This window comes from Lagenorhynchus albirostris, chromosome 14 (genome assembly GCF_949774975.1).
Source record: "Lagenorhynchus albirostris chromosome 14, mLagAlb1.1, whole genome shotgun sequence".
Classification (NCBI taxonomy): Eukaryota; Metazoa; Chordata; class Mammalia; order Artiodactyla; family Delphinidae; genus Lagenorhynchus; species Lagenorhynchus albirostris.
In genome coordinates, this window is record NC_083108.1 from 65534901 (window position 1) to 65551507 (window position 16607).

General features: G+C 57.6%; 1 protein-coding gene across 1 annotated transcript; it reads left to right on the forward strand.

Moving 5' to 3' along the window:
- The first annotated feature begins 7199 nt into the window (after positions 1-7199).
- OSM (oncostatin M) lies at positions 7200-14418 on the forward strand. The gene is made up of 4 exons (XM_060121800.1): positions 7200-7233; positions 8873-9006; positions 9658-10244; positions 14345-14418. Exons 1-3 carry the CDS (start codon positions 7200-7202, stop codon positions 10228-10230), a joined length of 741 nt encoding a protein of 246 aa, XP_059977783.1. The 3' UTR covers positions 10231-10244; positions 14345-14418.
- Positions 14419-16607: the final 2189 nt, after the last annotated feature.

Below are 16607 nucleotides of genomic sequence, written 5' to 3' on the forward strand. Positions count from 1 at the left end.
GCAGGTGCATTGCTAAACCCCGGGGTACCACGAAGACCAGGCTGGGTTGGACCCCCTCCTGGGGCAAGAAAGGGGCAGCCTGGCAAATGGGTCTTCCAAGCCCCTCCATGTGCTGGATATCGGCCTGTGTGTTTATTCATCCTTCACGGTAACTTCACCCTCCTGTAGGTTAGCCTTGTCTTTCTTGCTGATTTATCCCTGGCACCTGGCCTGGTGCCCCCCCCCCCACACTGTTACTTATTAAATACAGGTTGAATGAGGGACTGTAGGATTGTCTCCTCCAGTGAAGTCCGGCCCCTTTATACGAGACTGTCAGGTGCCGCTTATGTAGAATTTGTTCTGAAATGAATTCTTTAAAGGAAGCAGGAGAAATGCCTTGGCTTTTTCTTTTTCAGTTTGTTTCTCCAGGAAAGTGTTGAAATCTGCAGTGGCTAAAGAATAGGTTTTGAATTCGCTTTAGAAAAATCATCATAAAAGAAAAAGTGAGTGTCTTTAAAGTCGAGGCTTCCTGAAAAAAGAGATCACATGCTTTGGTGTATTGTGAATGATATGATTCTGATGTCCTTGGGGAGAGGGCATGAGAAAGGCTCCAAGAGGGCCTGTTCCCACCTGGCAGCGAGGTGGGCTTGCAATTTCAGAGGCCTGGCTGCAGGTGTACTGGATATGGGATGGGGCTGCACTGGGGCCCTGAAGCCTGGGGCTTCTGCAGATGGCCATGCATCCATCCGTTCACTAATGATTTATTGGGCACCTACTACGTTCTGGGGCCTGTGCTGTGCTCTGGAGACAGGCACCCTCTTGGAATTTACAGTCTGGCTGGGGAAACAACTCCACAGTTGTAAGAGTTTACAATTCTGAAAAATGCTACGGAGACGGGTACGTGGTACTCTGGGGTGGGGTCAGGGAGCAGGAACCAGACTGGGGTAAAGGAAGGTCACTGGAAGAGGTGAAGCTTGGACTGAAACTTGTTGTCTGATGGCAGTTCAGTAGGTGGAGTGTTCAGGCAGTGGGTACAGCATGTGCAAAGGCCCTGGGGTGAGAGCTCAGCTCCTCTGTGGGGCTGAGGAAGGTCAGAGAAAGTGGTGGGCTAGAGAGCTGTTGGGTGAGGCTGGGGAGGTGGGCAGGGCCTGGGGGACTGAGGTGATGACTTTGGCCTTATCCGAATGGCAACAGGAAGCCAGGCAGTGTTTTAAGCAAGAGGATGGGACCAAGTTGTGTTGTACAAGCCCCTCCGGAGGGGCTGCAATGGCAGCAAAGCGGTTTTGTGGTGGCTTGGTTTTCCCCTCCCTCCTTGCCTTCCTCCCTCCCTGTTCGACTTCCAGCCACACCAGCTGTTCTCTAAACTGGTCCAGTGAGGTCCTATTTGCCCATCAGCTCATGCAGTTCTCTCAACGTGGAATTTGTAGCATTTCTTTTCTGCCTTTCCGCCAATGAAACCAACGTTGTCTTTGCAAACCTGCAGAAATACTGACCTCCGTCGCCAAGTCCTCCCCAGGCAGCCACCCCCATGAGAGCCAACCTCCCCTCTCCCGGCTCTGGGAGCCGCTGGTTTTTGTTTCTGTTGAGCCTTTGCTCCCTCCCAGCTGTGTGACCTTCCGCCAAGTTCCCCACCTCTCAGGCCTCAGTTTCCCCACGTACTGGGCGGAGACCATGATTTCTGCCTCATTAGGAGGTTTTGAGGATTCAGAGATCTGGCCCACGTGAAAGGGCCAGAACTGGGCCCGGCACCCAGAAGAGCTGCAGAAATGGTCTCGAATGTCACCACTGGGCAGACAGCACGTTCCTGTGACATCAAGACATTTTTGGCAAGAATGTGATGTTTCGGGACTTCCGTGGTGGTGCAGTGGTTAAGAATCTGCCTGCCAATGCAGGGGACATGGGTTTGATCCCTGGCCCGGGGAAGATCCCACATGCCGTGGAGCAACTAAGCCCATGCCACAACTACTGAGCCTGAGATCTAGAGCCTGCAAGCCACAACTACTGAACCTACGTGCCACAACTACTGAAGCCCTCACGCCTAGATCCTGTGCTCCGCAACAAGAGAAGCCACCGCAATGAGAAGCCTGTGCACCGCAACGAAGAGTAGCCCCCGCTCGCTGCAACTAGAGAAAGCCCGTGCACAGCAACAAAGACCCAACACAGCCAAAAATAAATTTATTTAAAAACAAAAAAGAATATGATGTTTCAAAATAGGCGTCGTATGTTGTCATTATGAGAAAAGTCAGAACTCCATTGGACTTCCTGATCCAGTTTAACGATTAGGTTTTCTTTTCTTTACAGAGCCATCTCAGTGTTTAGAGCTGCCATGGGACCCCTGGGGCGTTATAGGGTTGTGGGTTCTTTGTGGTCATCTCGCCTGTCCCCAAATCTTACGGAGGGGCCCCTGGGCTCAGAGAGGGTGGCCTGGGGGTGGGGGCCATCTGCACCCTCAGCTCCTGGTTATCCCACCTCAGAGTAGACGAATCAGCCCCCACCTGCCTTCCTCTCGGCCTAGGGGTTTGCCGTGGCAGGGCCTGGTCTGGGGGCCGATGGCTGGCGTGAGGCTCCTGCACAGTAGCCAGTTCCCCCCCACCTCTGCCCTTCCCTGAATAGGTGTCCAGGCCCCTGGAAGGAGGACCAGTCAGTTACCCAACTGGGCGGAGCCACTGGGTGCAGGGGAGGGCATGGAGTCCCATCCCCATGGACATACCAGGTCCCAGAAGAACTGTGGCAGGTCTTGAGTCAAATGACCCCCCAGCTGACAGTGACCTCAGTGACCTCGTGGGGGCCCTGGAAGATCCTTGCTCACCCGGTGTTTATGTAACACGTGTTTCCCAACCGCCCTCAAAGTCACCCTGTGACATAAGCAAATGCGCACCTTCATCTGCCCCAGTGGCAGGAGGGATAAGTGGTCATCGGATACTTGCTATGGGCCGGGCACTGGCGTGCACTCTTCACTGAATTACACTGACCATCCAGTAAGGCAGCATTTGCTCCTGCATTTTCAAAATTGAGATACAATTCACATACCATCAAATGCATTAAAGTGTATAATTCAGTGGTTTTCAGTATATTTACAAGACTGTGCAGTCATCTAGTTCAAAAACATTTTCATCCCCCCAAAAGAAACCCCGTACCCATAAGCTACTACCCCTGTTCCCCAGATCCCCCACTCCCTGGCAACCACTAATCTACTCTCTGTCTCTGTGGAGTCACCTATTCCGGACATTGCCTATAAACGGAATCTTATGTGGCCTTTTGTCAATTTTTTTTTGGCCGCGCCGTGTGGCATATGGGATCTTAGTTCACCGACCAGGGATCAAACCCACACCCCTTGCAGTAGAAGCGTGGAGTCTTAACCACTGGACTGCCAGGGAGTCTCTATGTGGCCTTTTGTGACTAACTTCTTTCACTGAGCATGATGATTTTGAAGTTCATCCACATTATAGCATGCATCAGTACCTCATTCCTTTCTGTGGCTGAATAATATTCTATTGTATGGATAGACCACATTTTAAAATCCATTTTCTGTTGATGGGCAGTTGGGTTGCTTCAACATTCAGGCTTTTGTGAATAAATGCCGCTGTGAACAATTGTGCACAAGTTCTTGTGTGATTATATGATTTCAGTTCTCTTGGGTGTATACTCAGGAGTGGAATTGTTTGTTGTATGACATTTCTATGTTCACCATTTGAGGAAGAGACATATTTTTTCCAAAGTGGCTGCACCCTTTTCCATTCCCACCAGCAGTGCACAAGGGATCCGACTCCTCCACGTTCTCTCCAACACTTCTTATTGTCTGTCTCTGATTATAGCTGCCCTGGTGGGGGTGAAGTGGCATCTCATAGTTTTGATGTGCATTTTCCGGATTCCTAATGATATTGATCATCTTTTCAGGTACTTCTTGGCCATTTGTGTCTGGTTTGGAGAAATGTCTGTTCAAATCACTTGCCCATTTAAAACCTGGGTTGTTTTGTCTCTTTAGTACTAAGTTGTGGCACTTCAGTCTACAGAGGGGAAACTGAGTCTCAGAAAGGGGGTGTGACTGGACCAGGAACACTGGGCCCACAAGCAGATGGAGACCAGAACCTGGGTTGATCTCTGCCCCCCACCCCGCCGGCCTCTGCATCCAGCCCAGTGACCCCCTGCTCCAGTGTTGGCCTGCCCCTCAGGCCATGCCGAATCCTGTCCTTGCGTTTAAAGATGGAGGGCTCCCCAGCCGGAGGGTGGGCCGGAAAGGCAAGGAAGCAGCCGTTCTGAGGAACCAAGCCGGGCCTCTCTTCCCCTCCGAATCACGCGGACCTGCCTGACGTGGCCCGGGAAGAGGGGACAGCCCGGACCCTGTGGTCGGGGAGCCTATTTATACCGGCAGGGCCGTGTTGCAAGCCCTTCCTGCTGGCGAGAGGGACGTCACCGGGCGCTGACCTCACCAGAAACGCTGACGCATCTTCCCCTCACGCTTTGCTCGGATGGGGAGCGGGGCCTCCTCACCTTGGGGGCACTCCCCGCCCTCCTGCACATCACGGCTCCGGGTTCCCCCTGCCAGTGTCCCACCCAGCTCCGGGTTCCCCCTGCCAGTGTCCCCGCTCCCTGCTGCCCTCCAACCATGCCCTCTTCTTGCAAGCTTTTAGGGGCTGAATTGTGTCCCTCAAATTCGTGTGTTGAGGTCACAACCCCCAGCACCACAGAATGTGACTGTCTTTGGAGATAGAGCCTTGAAAGAGGTAATCGAGGTCAAATGAGGCTATTGGGTGGGCCCCACTCCAACATGACTGGTGTCATTATAAGGAGAGATCAGGACAGACATACACAGAGGGGTGACCGTGGGAAGAGACCATGAAAAGGCGGCTGTCTACAAGCCAAGGAGAGAGGCCTTAGGATGAAACCAACCCCGCCGGCACCTTGATCGCAGACTTCTAGCTCCAGGACTGTGAGAAAATACCTTTCTGTCATTTAAGCCCCCCAGTCTGTGGCATCTGGTTATGGCAGCCCAAGCAAACTAATATATAAGTTTAAAGCCTCGTGCTCAGAGCGAGGTCTTTCAGATGTGACAGCCCTAGTTTGAATGCCCCCCTCCTCTTAAAGGTTTCTACAAAGGGCAACTGAAGGAGGGGCGACCTCAACGTCTCTGGATCCTGGAGGCCTCTTTAAACCGAGGAGATCTTATGGCTTCTGGACCGAGGGGTGAAAGCACCGGGCTGTCCCACGACTGTGGAGGCCGGTCAGCAAGGAGCCCCTGAGAGGGGCACGAAGCTCTCCAGCCAGACCTGGCTCTCCTGCCTGGAGCCCGGCCCTGAGCTTCTCCGAGCTTCCGTTTCCTCGTTAAAGAGAGCTGAGGCATCCCTGCCGGCCGCTCTCCCTCCCAGGGCTGTAGCAAGATGAGATCAGGGATGTGAAATGAAGCAGGATCCCGGACTGGCCGGGGCCCCAGGAAGCCGCCTCTTGGAGGTGGGCACCGAGATGAGAAATCGAGCGGAAGTGACGTTCTTGGGAGGAGAATCCGGAACTGGGGTGGCGGATTCCACCCTCAGGGGTGGCAGAATCCGCCCTCAGGGGTGGCAACGGTGTGATGAGGACCATGCTGGGCACCAGGGAGTGGGTGGGGGTGAGGAGAAGCCTCCTGGCGGTGGGGTGCCTCTGGTTTTGCCCACTGCTAGATCCTCAACACCTGGCAAAGCGCGCGGCCAAGTGAAAGTTTGTTGACTGCATAAATGAGCGATGTGGGTGTGTCTGCAGAGGGGAGGGCTGGTGGGAACGGCCTTGGTGGTGATGATGGGTGCCGGGGTGGTGATGGGTGGGAGCGTGCCTGGCCCTCCTCCTTCTGGCCACCTTGGCTTTCCTAGTCCAGGCTCCACAGGGCCTGAGCAGCTCAGGCCTCCCTGGCAGCCCCCAGGGGCCCCACCCTGGCTCCTCAGCCTTTGACATCCTCCTCCCCACCGAGCTCCTCAGGGTGCAGGCCAAGGACCCTCGTCCAGGTCTGCTGGATGTGCTGGGGCTGCCAGGCATGGCATGCAGGCCGGGGCCAGCCCCTCCACCCCCTCATCTGCCCTCTCCTAGGCCTCAGTTTATCCTGCGCTGAAGCAGCAGGTTGGCTCGGGAGGCGCTGTCTCTGGCCCCTTCATTCATCTGTGAGAAGCAGAGGACTGACTCAAGATCACTATCTTTCAGAGAAAGTGAAACCTGGTCCCCAACGGTCGCCGCAGCAACTCCCCATCTCCTCCGGCCCCCCACCCCACCTCCCGACAGCTAGTACTTAGAATCAGACTTTCATCTTTCCTTTTGCCTTCAAAGGGTGTTTGCCTTGTATGTCCATGACTGCAGCAGCCCTGTGAGGTGGCTGGGAAATACTTTTCGAATCCTCATTTTACGGTGGGTGGGTGGGGCTCTGAGGCCCAGAGAGGTTAAGCGACTTGCCTTGGATCACACAGCATGTCAGTTGGCTTGAACCCTAATCTCCTGTTTCTCTTGCCTCAAGTGCCTGGTTCTCCCTAGAGGGCCCTGTCTATAGAAAAAGAGCCTGGCTGTGGGCAATGGGCCTGGGATGGGGAAGGCTGGTTATGTGAGGGGTGCCTGGTGGAGGAAAGGAGATGGCTGAGAGCCCCACTGGAGGATGCAGGTCCTGGGGCCAGAACCACAATCTCGGGGCTGCCAGCCTGGGTCTGGCTCTGTGCCCAGAGCCCGGTGGTTTCCGCTCACAGATGTCCCAACAGCCCTGGCAGGAGGGCGGGAAGGGCACTCAAGAAGGAAGATGTCTCGCTCCCTTCAGCCCCAAACCACAGAGGCCTGTGAGGCCGATGGCTCCTGGGCTGGGACTGGGCTGTGCGCCCTCCAGGAGCCCAGCTGGTGGACTCTCCCCTCCACCCTGGGCACAGCCCCCTGCAGCGAGCATGGACCCCCTTGCTCCCTGCTCACCCCAGGAAGGCTGAGGCTGCGGTTTGCATCATCCTTGGGCGTGGGGCTGACCTCGAAGAACGAATTCGAAGAAAACAGGAGGAGGAGCAGGCATGCCACCGCACCCAGCGCCCATTGGCCGCCTGTGGAAACTTTGGTTTTTGGGGTCATGTTCCCAGAAGGCCTGCCCTCCCCCCTCCCCCTCCCCACCCACCTCACGAGGTGTTGGCCAATCCTCCCGGCGGGCATAAAGTGGCTGCCAGCCCGCAGGGCTCCAAGCCTGGAGGTGTCACCCCCGGCAGGCGCAGGCCAGAGCTCGGTCACCCAGCATGCGGGCACAGTGTATGCGGAGGACGCTGCTCAGTAAGTACTTCCTTCCTCCCCACCAGCACCTGCTTGCTGTGCTCATGGGTGCCAGCGGGGAGCAGGGGCACCCTCTGTCCTCCAGGAATAGGGGAGGCCAGGCGCCGGGCAGAGGATGCTGAGAAGGGGAGAGAGCCAGGGGGTCAGGCAAAGAGAGGGATCCACTGAGAACAGAGCATCTTCACAGGGTAGAGAAGGATATTACCAGAGGGCTTCCACGGGGAGGGTGATGTAGAGTCAACTCTGGGAGCAAGGGAGTGAAGGAAGGGGATCACTGCGGGAGAAGCCAGGGAAGCAGGTGGGAGGTGGGAGATGTGCTGGGGCAGAGGAGGAAGCCGCAGAAGCTGAGCAGCATCATGGTGTGATGTCTGGAAGGGCTGTGGAGCCTCCTTCTTGCCCCGATTTGGAGGCTCTGGGATGAATGGACACTGTCAGCCGGGCCTGGGGGCCCTGGAGCCCACACAGTCACACAGCGCACATAGCCACACCCACAGGATGACATGCACACAGAGTCACGTGACGTCATCTGGAACCCTCAATCTCACCAATCTGGGAACCCCCACGTGCAGCCCGGGGCCCCTGCCCTGGATGGGACACAACGGTTGTGTGTGGCCAGCTGTTTCCTCGAGCCTCGCACAGATCTAGACGCACACCCATGCAGGCACCCTAGTCCCACGTGCGCTGTGCCCACACCAGCCCCCCTGCCCGAGCCCAGCAGCAGGTACCTGGGGGCCGGCGAGGGCTGCCTGGTAGTCATTGTGCCTAGGCGCCTGGCCCCTTGGCCTCCCCAGCAGCATCTTCCCCAAGGGGCCACAGTTCTTAGGAAGGGAAGGTGGTGTCACTGCCTTCCGGGCCATTGCGCCACAGGCCCTTCCGACCACGTGGCTGCCAGGGCCTTGTGGGTGGGTGGGGGGAAGCAGGGGAGTGGTAATTATACCCGCCCCCCAGAATGTTCTGGCTCACAGCATCTCTGGTGGGCCTGACAAAAGTGGCCACTTACGGAGAGAGGAGGGAGGCCTGAGAGATGGGGTCACGGGCTGGCCTTGGGTGACCTGAGCAAGTCCTTCTCCTTTGGAGCCTTGGTTTTCCTGTCAGTCAAATGGGGGCATGGACGAGATGGTCTCACGTATCCTTTCCAGATGGAAACTTTGGGTGGAAAGGCAGCCTCTCCTGGTTCTGCAGACATAGAGCAAGGTGTCTAGCTGTCCTGGGCTGCAAAATCCTCCAGAGCGCACCTGCGTGGGGGGGTGGGGTCTGTTACAGCAGGTTCAGGGCCTGCAGCAGTGGTCACCCCTTAGCCCAGAGGACTTGCAGGGAGCAGCCCCACCTGGGCCACCCCAGGTCAGCTCCTGAGTTTGGCAGGCTTGACTCTAGCCAGGCCCCACCACCTCTTCTCAAAGTCTTACTTGGTGAATTGCAACCACTGTTTTGGGTGTTGGGCAGTGACTCGCTGGGAAGGTGGTGGAGGCCCCAGCAGGTAGCCCCGTGCATGCACCGTGCCCAGCCCCGCCCCCAATGGCAAAAAGCTGGGGATGATGGGCTGTGCCCTCTGAGGCCCGCTTGAGTGACCTCCTCTCTGAAAGGCACCCACCTGTGGCTTCCTCACTGAGGCAGGTGACATGTCCCCTCTCTGCCCCAGGTGTGATCCTCGGACTCCTGTTCCTGAGCATGACGGCCACAAGCAAGTGCTTGGGCAAGTACCATGAACTCCTCCTGCAGCTCCGGCGTCAGGCGGACCTTATGCAGGACACCAGCACGCTCCTGGACCCCTATGTGAGTGACCGGCCCCTGGGGGCATCTGAGTCTCAGAGAACTGTGGGGTTAGGGCAGCAGTGAGTCCCAGAGAGGACAGGCCCAAACCCTACTCAATCTGAGGCTGGGGGGAAAACGAGTCTCCGTGTTATTCCTGGGCCACGGTGAACATCCCAGGCCTAACCCTGAGATGCCAAGTAGGCAGTGCAGCTCCCCCAGCTTAGTGGGCCTGGAGTGTGAACCCCAACTCCATTGCCTCATTCGTCCATTTGCCCCATGTGCTCATTGCACACCTACCACAGGCCTTGTTCTAGGCACTGGGATGTAGCAGTGAACAGTCCCACCCTCCTGAGCTCATGTCACCTCCCGTCACCTCCCCAATGACACACCTCATGCCACAATCACCACCTGTGTGGTCACTCCTCCAGCTCCCTGGCATACCTCTAACCTCACCTGCAGTGATCCAGGAGTCCTCGCCCCTCTTCGGCCTCAGTTTCTGGATCTGTACAATGGGAGGATTGGAAAAGGGGGGTACATGAGGTCCAGTGGTTCAAGGCTGAGCAGAGCAGGTTCATATGTGTGTGTGTGTGTGTGTGTGTGTGTGTGTGTGTGTGTGTGTATGTGTGTGGTGGGGGCTCCAGCTCTCACCCCTGCATTGTCCTTTCCCCACAGATCCGCATCCAAGGCCTGGACACGCCAGGACTGAAGGAGCACTGCAGGGAGCGCCCCGGGGCTTTCCCCAGCGAGGACGCCCTGCGGGGGCTCAGCAGACAGGGCTTCCTGCAGACCCTCAATGCCACGCTGGGCCTCGTCCTGCACAGACTGACTGCTTTGTATCAGGACCTCCCTGAAGCCCAGCAGTTGGTGGGACTGAACATCCGCGGGTTCAGGAGTAACATCCATTGCATGTCCCAGCTGCTGCGCAGCTCCTCAGAGGCAGAGACACCTGAGCCCACTCAGCCAGGCCCCGGGCCCACGCCGCCGCCCACGCCGCCCTCAGACGCCTTCCAGCACAAGTTGAAGAGCTGCAGGTTCCTGCACGGCTACCACCGCTTCATGCACTCTGTGGGGCAGGTCCTCCAGGAGTGGGGGGAGAGCCGGAGCCGGAGCCGGAGCCGGAGACACAGCCCCTGCCGGGCCCCTGGAGACACAGCCCTCGCCAGGCCCTGCAGAGGGGGGGCCCGCAGGACGTGGCCCTTCCGGAGGGACAGGAGACTCATGCCGAGGGGACAGCTTCCCCGGTAGCCTTAGGGTGAAAGGTCAGCAGGTACTCTGCAGGATGGCGCAGCCCCAGGGCCTGCCATCCTGCTCCTCTCTGTTCCCCGCCTCTCAGAAGTGCACTTTAAGGGGTGGGAGCCATGCAGCCCCTCTACCTCCTCTGGGCTGGGCTAGGGACATAGGGTCAGGCTGTTGAGCCCCCCAGCCCTGAGTTCCTCAGTCTGGTGGGGTGGCCAGGTCAGGTCCACACGGGGCCAACTTTCCATTGATTCAGGGGTCTGATGACACAGGATGACTCATGGCCAGACTGGCTGCCACCCCCTGCTCTGCTGCCCGGAGGCCTGCCGGACTGTCCCTCTCATGACTTGCAGGGCCGTTGCCCCCATACTTCCTCCTTTCCCTAGTGGCCTGGTTCCAAGGCGGGGAGGTCAGGGCCTGAGCTGGCCTCCTATGCCTCATCACGTCTCGGGCCAGACCCCTGGATGTCTGGATGACCTCACTTTAGGCAGCTGTGATGGGGCAGAGTGCACTAGAAAGAGCACTGATTTGGGGGGGTCCAAGGTTGGTCCCTAACTTGCTGTGTGGCCTCAGCAAGGCCGCTTTACCTCTCTGTACCTCAGTTTTCTCTTTGTGATTCGAAGGGCTTGGGGGCCATGTAAAGCCCTCTCTGCCTGTCAGTTGCTGGGACTCTGTGACATAGGGTGGATATCAAATTCTCTCCATACATGGGGATACGCAGTACAGATGGCCACTGGGCACAGACTGAGTTCTCTGGAAGAGACCTCCTAGCTAGCACCTGGAAGCGCCTGGTCTTGGGTCCTGGGTGCTGGCTGCTCCCCCTGGTGGTACATCATGGTATTTTCTTATGCTGAAACCATTGCCCTCCTGGAGGGGGTCCCAGAAGCTGCTGGGCCAATTCCTTGGAGGGACATGACTAATTTATAGATTTTTTAAATCAGTTTTTATCTGTTTCCTATTTATAAGGCTTATTTATAATGTGTATTTAATGTTAATATTGTGCCAACATATATTTAAAACTTGCCTGGTTTCTAAAGCCCCTGTTTCTCTCTGCTGCCTTGTGGGACAGGATCTGGGGGAGCCTCTTGGCGGGGGGTCCCTATGTGGTAAGGCCACAAGCATCCACCACCTGGGGCCTGGGCTGGGGGGTCCTTGCTCTATCCAGGAAGGGAAGTCGCACACCCCAGTCAGCTGGGGGCTCTGACTGTGGGGCATCTTAAACACAGACAAGGTGTTTGTTGTTTCTGAATGGGTCTCTCTTGAGAAGCTGGGGACCAGGGGTGTTGGGGTTTGGGAGCCAGAGGGGAGGGAGGAAGGATGGAGTGTATGGGTTGCTCTGGGCCCTTGTGGGTGTCTGGCTGGGGGTATGTGTGCTGATGTGTGTTGTGTGAAACAGACAAGATAATAATAGATCCTGCCTCACATGTGGCCTGTAACCTGGTAGGTGCTTGAAACTGCTTCCTGAAGGGCCCCAGGGTGGATAGGAATTCCACCTGGCTCTCTCCGGATGCTCAGGGCCCCGCCTCGGAAGGATCATCTATAGGCTGATGACATGCTGAGGCAGCAGCTACAAAGGAAGGGCTCACAGAAGCCGATGAACGTGACCTGGATCAGTCCCATTTCTGGTGGGAACAGGACTTAACATGGGGTGGAAGAGAGCCCTGTGTGGGACTCCCCGCAATAGATATAACCCACTTTGCAGATGAGAAGACAGAGGCTCAGAGAGTTTGAGTCCTCAGAGCAAATTTACTGGGGGCGGGCACATTTTAAATTCAGGCCCGTTAGATGCCAGGGCAGGAGCATCCTCCTGTCACCTTTCAGCCTCTGTAACTCTGCTGACAATTTCACGTGTCCCCGGGGGCACGGAGCTCCCAAGTGTGGGGGCAGACAGACAACAGACAAGCAAAAGAACCAACAGCAGCATCTGAGGTTGCAGTGTGAGCTTGAGCTTGGCAAAAACAAAGCGGTGATGTAATAGAGAGTGAGAGTCAGGTGACATGGGTTGTCAGTGTGGTGCCTGGAAGAGGTGATGTCTACTCTGAGGACTGAATGACGCACAGGAGAAGGGGTGGAGCCTGTAGGTGGCAGGAAGAGCTAGGGCAAAGGCTCCGAGCATTCAAGGATGAGGATATAGTGAGTGAGAGCATTGCTGATTTATCAAAAAGGCCCAGAGAGGGGAAGCATCTTGCTCAATGTCACGGAGCGAGTTAGTGCAGTGCTGGGGCTAGAACTCCAGGTCTCTTACTCCCAACCAACAAGCGCCCAATATATTCCAGGCTGTTTACCAAGCACTTAGTAAGGGTCTCTACTGCCCCCCAATGGGCTCTCTCTTGCTCTCGGGCTCCTGCCACACCAGCCACTTTGGGGATCCCAATATGCCCAGGGTACCCTCCCACCACAAGGTCTCTGCCTGTGCTCTTCTCTCTGTCTGCAATGCTGTGCTCTGGTTTTTGGTTAGTGCATCCTCGGCTATTCTTACCCCCATCCGTGTTCTGGGTCTAACAACTTGGTTATTTTTTTCCTCAAAACTGTCGCGTGGGGGGCCTCTCTTGGTTTGCTTTGCCGTCTGCCTCCCCCGCTAGCCTGGACTCTCCAAGGATGGAGACCAACCACATCTGCCTTGCTCTGCTCTCAGCACAGTACCTGGCACCCAGCAGGAGCTCAGTGAGGAGCAGGGCAGGGAGCCTGGCCTAGACAGGCGCTACCCACGTGTGGCCAAGGGCAGGGTCTGGCCTCTGCTCTTTTCTGCTGCACCCCCAGCATGGGGGTGGGGGACTTTCCTCGGGCTGGGCTGCTGGGAATCTCTGGGTGGGAGGTGGCAGACACCGAAAGCCAGGCACCCTCAGGTTCCCAGAGCAGAAGGGGAGTTGGCACTAAGGCAGCATGTGGTTGCCCACGGAGAGGATAGAAGTTGGTCTGCGGAGGAAGAGCTGGGAAGCCCAGGGTAGTTGTTCTTCACCCCTGCCTGGGCCCCCTGCCAGCCTCTAGAGAGGTGGCTAAGCCCCGGGAGAGGCGTCTGGGGCTGCTTTGAACTGGAGCTGCACCCCCCCCCCAGCAGGAAGCAGATCAGGGAGCCCCAGACTCTGGGGTGGGGTTCTTGGGGGTCCTATCAGTGAGGACTTGTCAATTCCACGCTGTCTTCTGATGAGACCACAGCTGCAGGTGCCATCTCCAGCCTGGGCCCAGATCCACAGACCCAGCTGCCAGAGCATCTGCTGGGTGCCCTGTGGGTGCCTCAAGGCTGAACTCAGCCCCAAGCCCACACCTTTCTGCTTCCTAATCGCCCCCACTGAAGTTCCAGAACCCCAGCGCACCTCCCTCAACCTCCCTTAGCCTCAACCTCTTCTCTCCCCATTGATCCTGTGATTTCTCCAACACCCTATCCCTGGCACGTGCCTCCTTCTCTTCCCACCGCCAACCAGGTCCTGACTCCCTGGACACATCTCACTGTCATGTCTTCTGCCCACAAACCTTCGATGACTCCCTCCCATCCTGCTGCCCGAGGCATCGATTCCAAACTCCTCAGCACAGCCAGCCAGGGCCCTGCTCTCAGGCCCACCCAACTTTGCCAGCTCATCTCTGCATTTGCTACATGCTCAGCTGGCCCCCAACACATCCAGGCATCCTGACCTCCCAGTGCCTGCATTTCCCCCTCCCCCTCCTCCCGCCCTCCCAGGCCCCTCCTCCTTAACTCCTCATCGAGTGGCTGGCGGGGCTTCCCTGGGGCTTTGGGCAGGGCAGCTTGCAGGGGTCGTTTCTGGTGTCTGCACCTGGAGTCAGAATGAGCCCTCTTGGATCGTCCCCCCCCCCCACCTACTACAGCGACAACTGCTGTGAGATCAGGGTTCCCATGACCATCCGGCAAGAGGGGTAGCGGGGGAGGGGTTCTAATAATGCTTTTGTGCCACAGTGTGAAGCTGATCCCCCACAAGGCATGCTTTTCCCAGAGTGGCGATGCCCTGTGAGCCTGCAAATAGCATATGCTCCCCCAAGTGGCTCATGTGAAGGGACAAAGCAGCCGCAGGCCATGGGCGAGCTGGTACAGGGTCAGGGAGATAAGGAGTCCTCGGGCAACCCTGCTGCTGGAATCGACCACAAGCTGGGTTTTCTTTTCTTTCTCAAGTTTTTCAGGGTGACAGTCACAGCCCCTCAGTCAACCCTGAACATGACACACACGGATGGAAAGTTTCCTGGGACGGGGGGGCCCTCCAGGGAAACTGCAGGAAAAAAGGCAAGGATGGGGTGCCAGCACTTATAGTCTGTCTAAAGAACAAACTCCCGGCTTGCAAACGGCAGATCTGGGTCTCTGGCCTCCAAAGCCTCAGTGCCTTCGCTGCCCGCCAGTTCTGATGTGATTTGAACGCTCTCTCTCTCAAGGGACAGGAAAGTACTTGGGAGTTCAGCAAAATGACTTCAAACCCCAGCCCCGTGGCCCGTGTAACCTCCGGGCTGAGCCTCGGCTTCCCTGTCTGCACAACAGACTCAGTTAATTGGCCACCTCCCAGGCCAGAGCAGAGATTTTCTGGGAAACAATGCAACGCAGGGTCTGTTGGCGCTGCCGTCATAAGCTGTCACAGAACAGGTGCCCGAGCCACGTCCTCTTTATTTTCTCTCCCTCATTTTCCCTTTTCCTTGTTGGTTTCTTTCTTCACAGCTCTTCTGTCTTTGTTCCTGTCCCCCCTTCTCACCGCTACCACCCACACCAGGCCTGGGACCCGGAGTGCCCACAGAACCCCTTTTCCATGCTGAGGAAAGGGTCACAGTCCACGGTCAGAGTGGGGAGGCCCTGGGCTCAGCCAACCCCGCTCCCTGCTTCCTGGGGCGTCCCCGAGGGCTGGGCTCCACTGACTCGGGGAGGGGCGAAGGTCTCTGAGGGAGGGGGTTGGGCAGGTGGGGCCCCAGAGCCCGTGGAGGAGGGCGGACCAGATGGGCCAGGTGGCTCCCGGGTTCTGAGGTGGGTGCCAGGGCAAGGAGTGGTGGCTTGAGGGGCACCGTGTCCGGGGGGTTGGCTGCAGCCCTGTGACTCTTCCAGGGATGGGGACAAGGGGACATGGCCCTGGTGCACACGGCCCGTGGCAGGTCTGAGTCAAAACACCTAAGGCCGACCCCGGCCGGTCATGTGGAGGGCTGCCCAGTCATCGCCTTATGCCGGCCTGGATCACCCTGGCGGGCTGGGCGCGGCCAAGTCAGCCGTGAGTCAGGCCCCGGCGGCCTCGCCACGCAGCACAGGGCAGGGGCCGCCGGGCCCAAGGACGACCCCTCCCCACCCCTGGCCCTGCTTCTCCCCTCAACCAGCCTGAAGACCCTGCCCCACCTGTGTCAGGTGCAGTCTGGCCAGGGACCTGGGCTTCCCGGCCCCTGTTGCCCCCAACCCTTCAGCCAGGGGGTGGGGTGGAAGTGGGGGGAGCCTCGGGGCTACTCGGCCCTGGACGGGAAGTCAAGTCGGGGGCGGGGTAAGGAGCTGTCTCCAGAGAAGATTCAGCAGGAGAGAGAAGCAGAGGAGCCTGGCCCAACGTCGATGGTGCCCCACTGAAGACCCAGCAAGCACCCCGCCAGACCCTGGAGGGTCCGGTGCGGCACAGACCACGGTAGGCTTCCCCGAATTTATCCTCAGCACAGGCAAACATCACCTTTCCCTCATGTGTCGGGGGCACCTGATGGCCCACCCGGCTCTCCAGGCCTCAGTCTCCCCGACCGCGTAATGGGCATGGTAAGATGTGCCCTGCACATCTCTCTGAGCCTGTGGAGGTAGAGTTCAGACCAGATGTGAAAGTGTCATGTGGACACCTGAGGGGTTAAAGATCATGGCAGGTTTAGAGGGCAGAGGAGAGAGTACTGGATGGGGAGGCCGGAGTCCTGGCTTTGCCATCCCGAAGGGGTCACCCCTGGGGGTCTTGATTCCTGGATTCCCAAGGGGCCCTCAAGTTCCCTTTTCCCCAGAGCAGTGGAGGGTTCTGAGTTCTTGGCAGCCTAGCTTTCCCTGGGATGGAGACCTGGCAGGTAGAGGGTCCCTGTCCCCCCAGAAGGGGCTGTGGTGGGTCACAGGGTGGCCCCCGCCTGCCTCTGCTTTCGGGAAAAGAGAGTGAGTCTTTGCTAAAGTGAAGTCTCTCAAGGGAGGCTCTGGGGTGTGTGGTCGGTCAAGGTCATGACCCCTACGCTTTTGACCTTGACCCAGAGAGGACTCGACCTCTCTGTGCTTTGCTTACTCTGTAAGATGGGCTTAACTGTGGGGGCACCAGCTCATGGGACCATGCAGGGAGAAAGGAGAAATGTAAGTAAAGTCTTCACAGAGTTTGGCACCGGGGGGCAGAGGGGCAGGCGGCACCTTGGCATAAATAACCTGAGAAGGGGTTGGACCCCAATCTTGCCATCAGCAGTTCCCCAGG

Excerpts from the sequence above, each read along its gene's own strand:
- OSM (XM_060121800.1), top strand. The coding sequence starts at position 7,200 with ATGCGGGCACAGTGTATGCGGAGGACGCTGCTCA. Across the intron at positions 7,234-8,872 it reads TATGCGGAGGACGCTGCTCA|GTGTGATCCTCGGACTCCTG; the intron begins GTAAGTACTTCC and ends TCTCTGCCCCAG. Across the intron at positions 9,007-9,657 it reads GCACGCTCCTGGACCCCTAT|ATCCGCATCCAAGGCCTGGA; the intron begins GTGAGTGACCGG and ends CTTTCCCCACAG.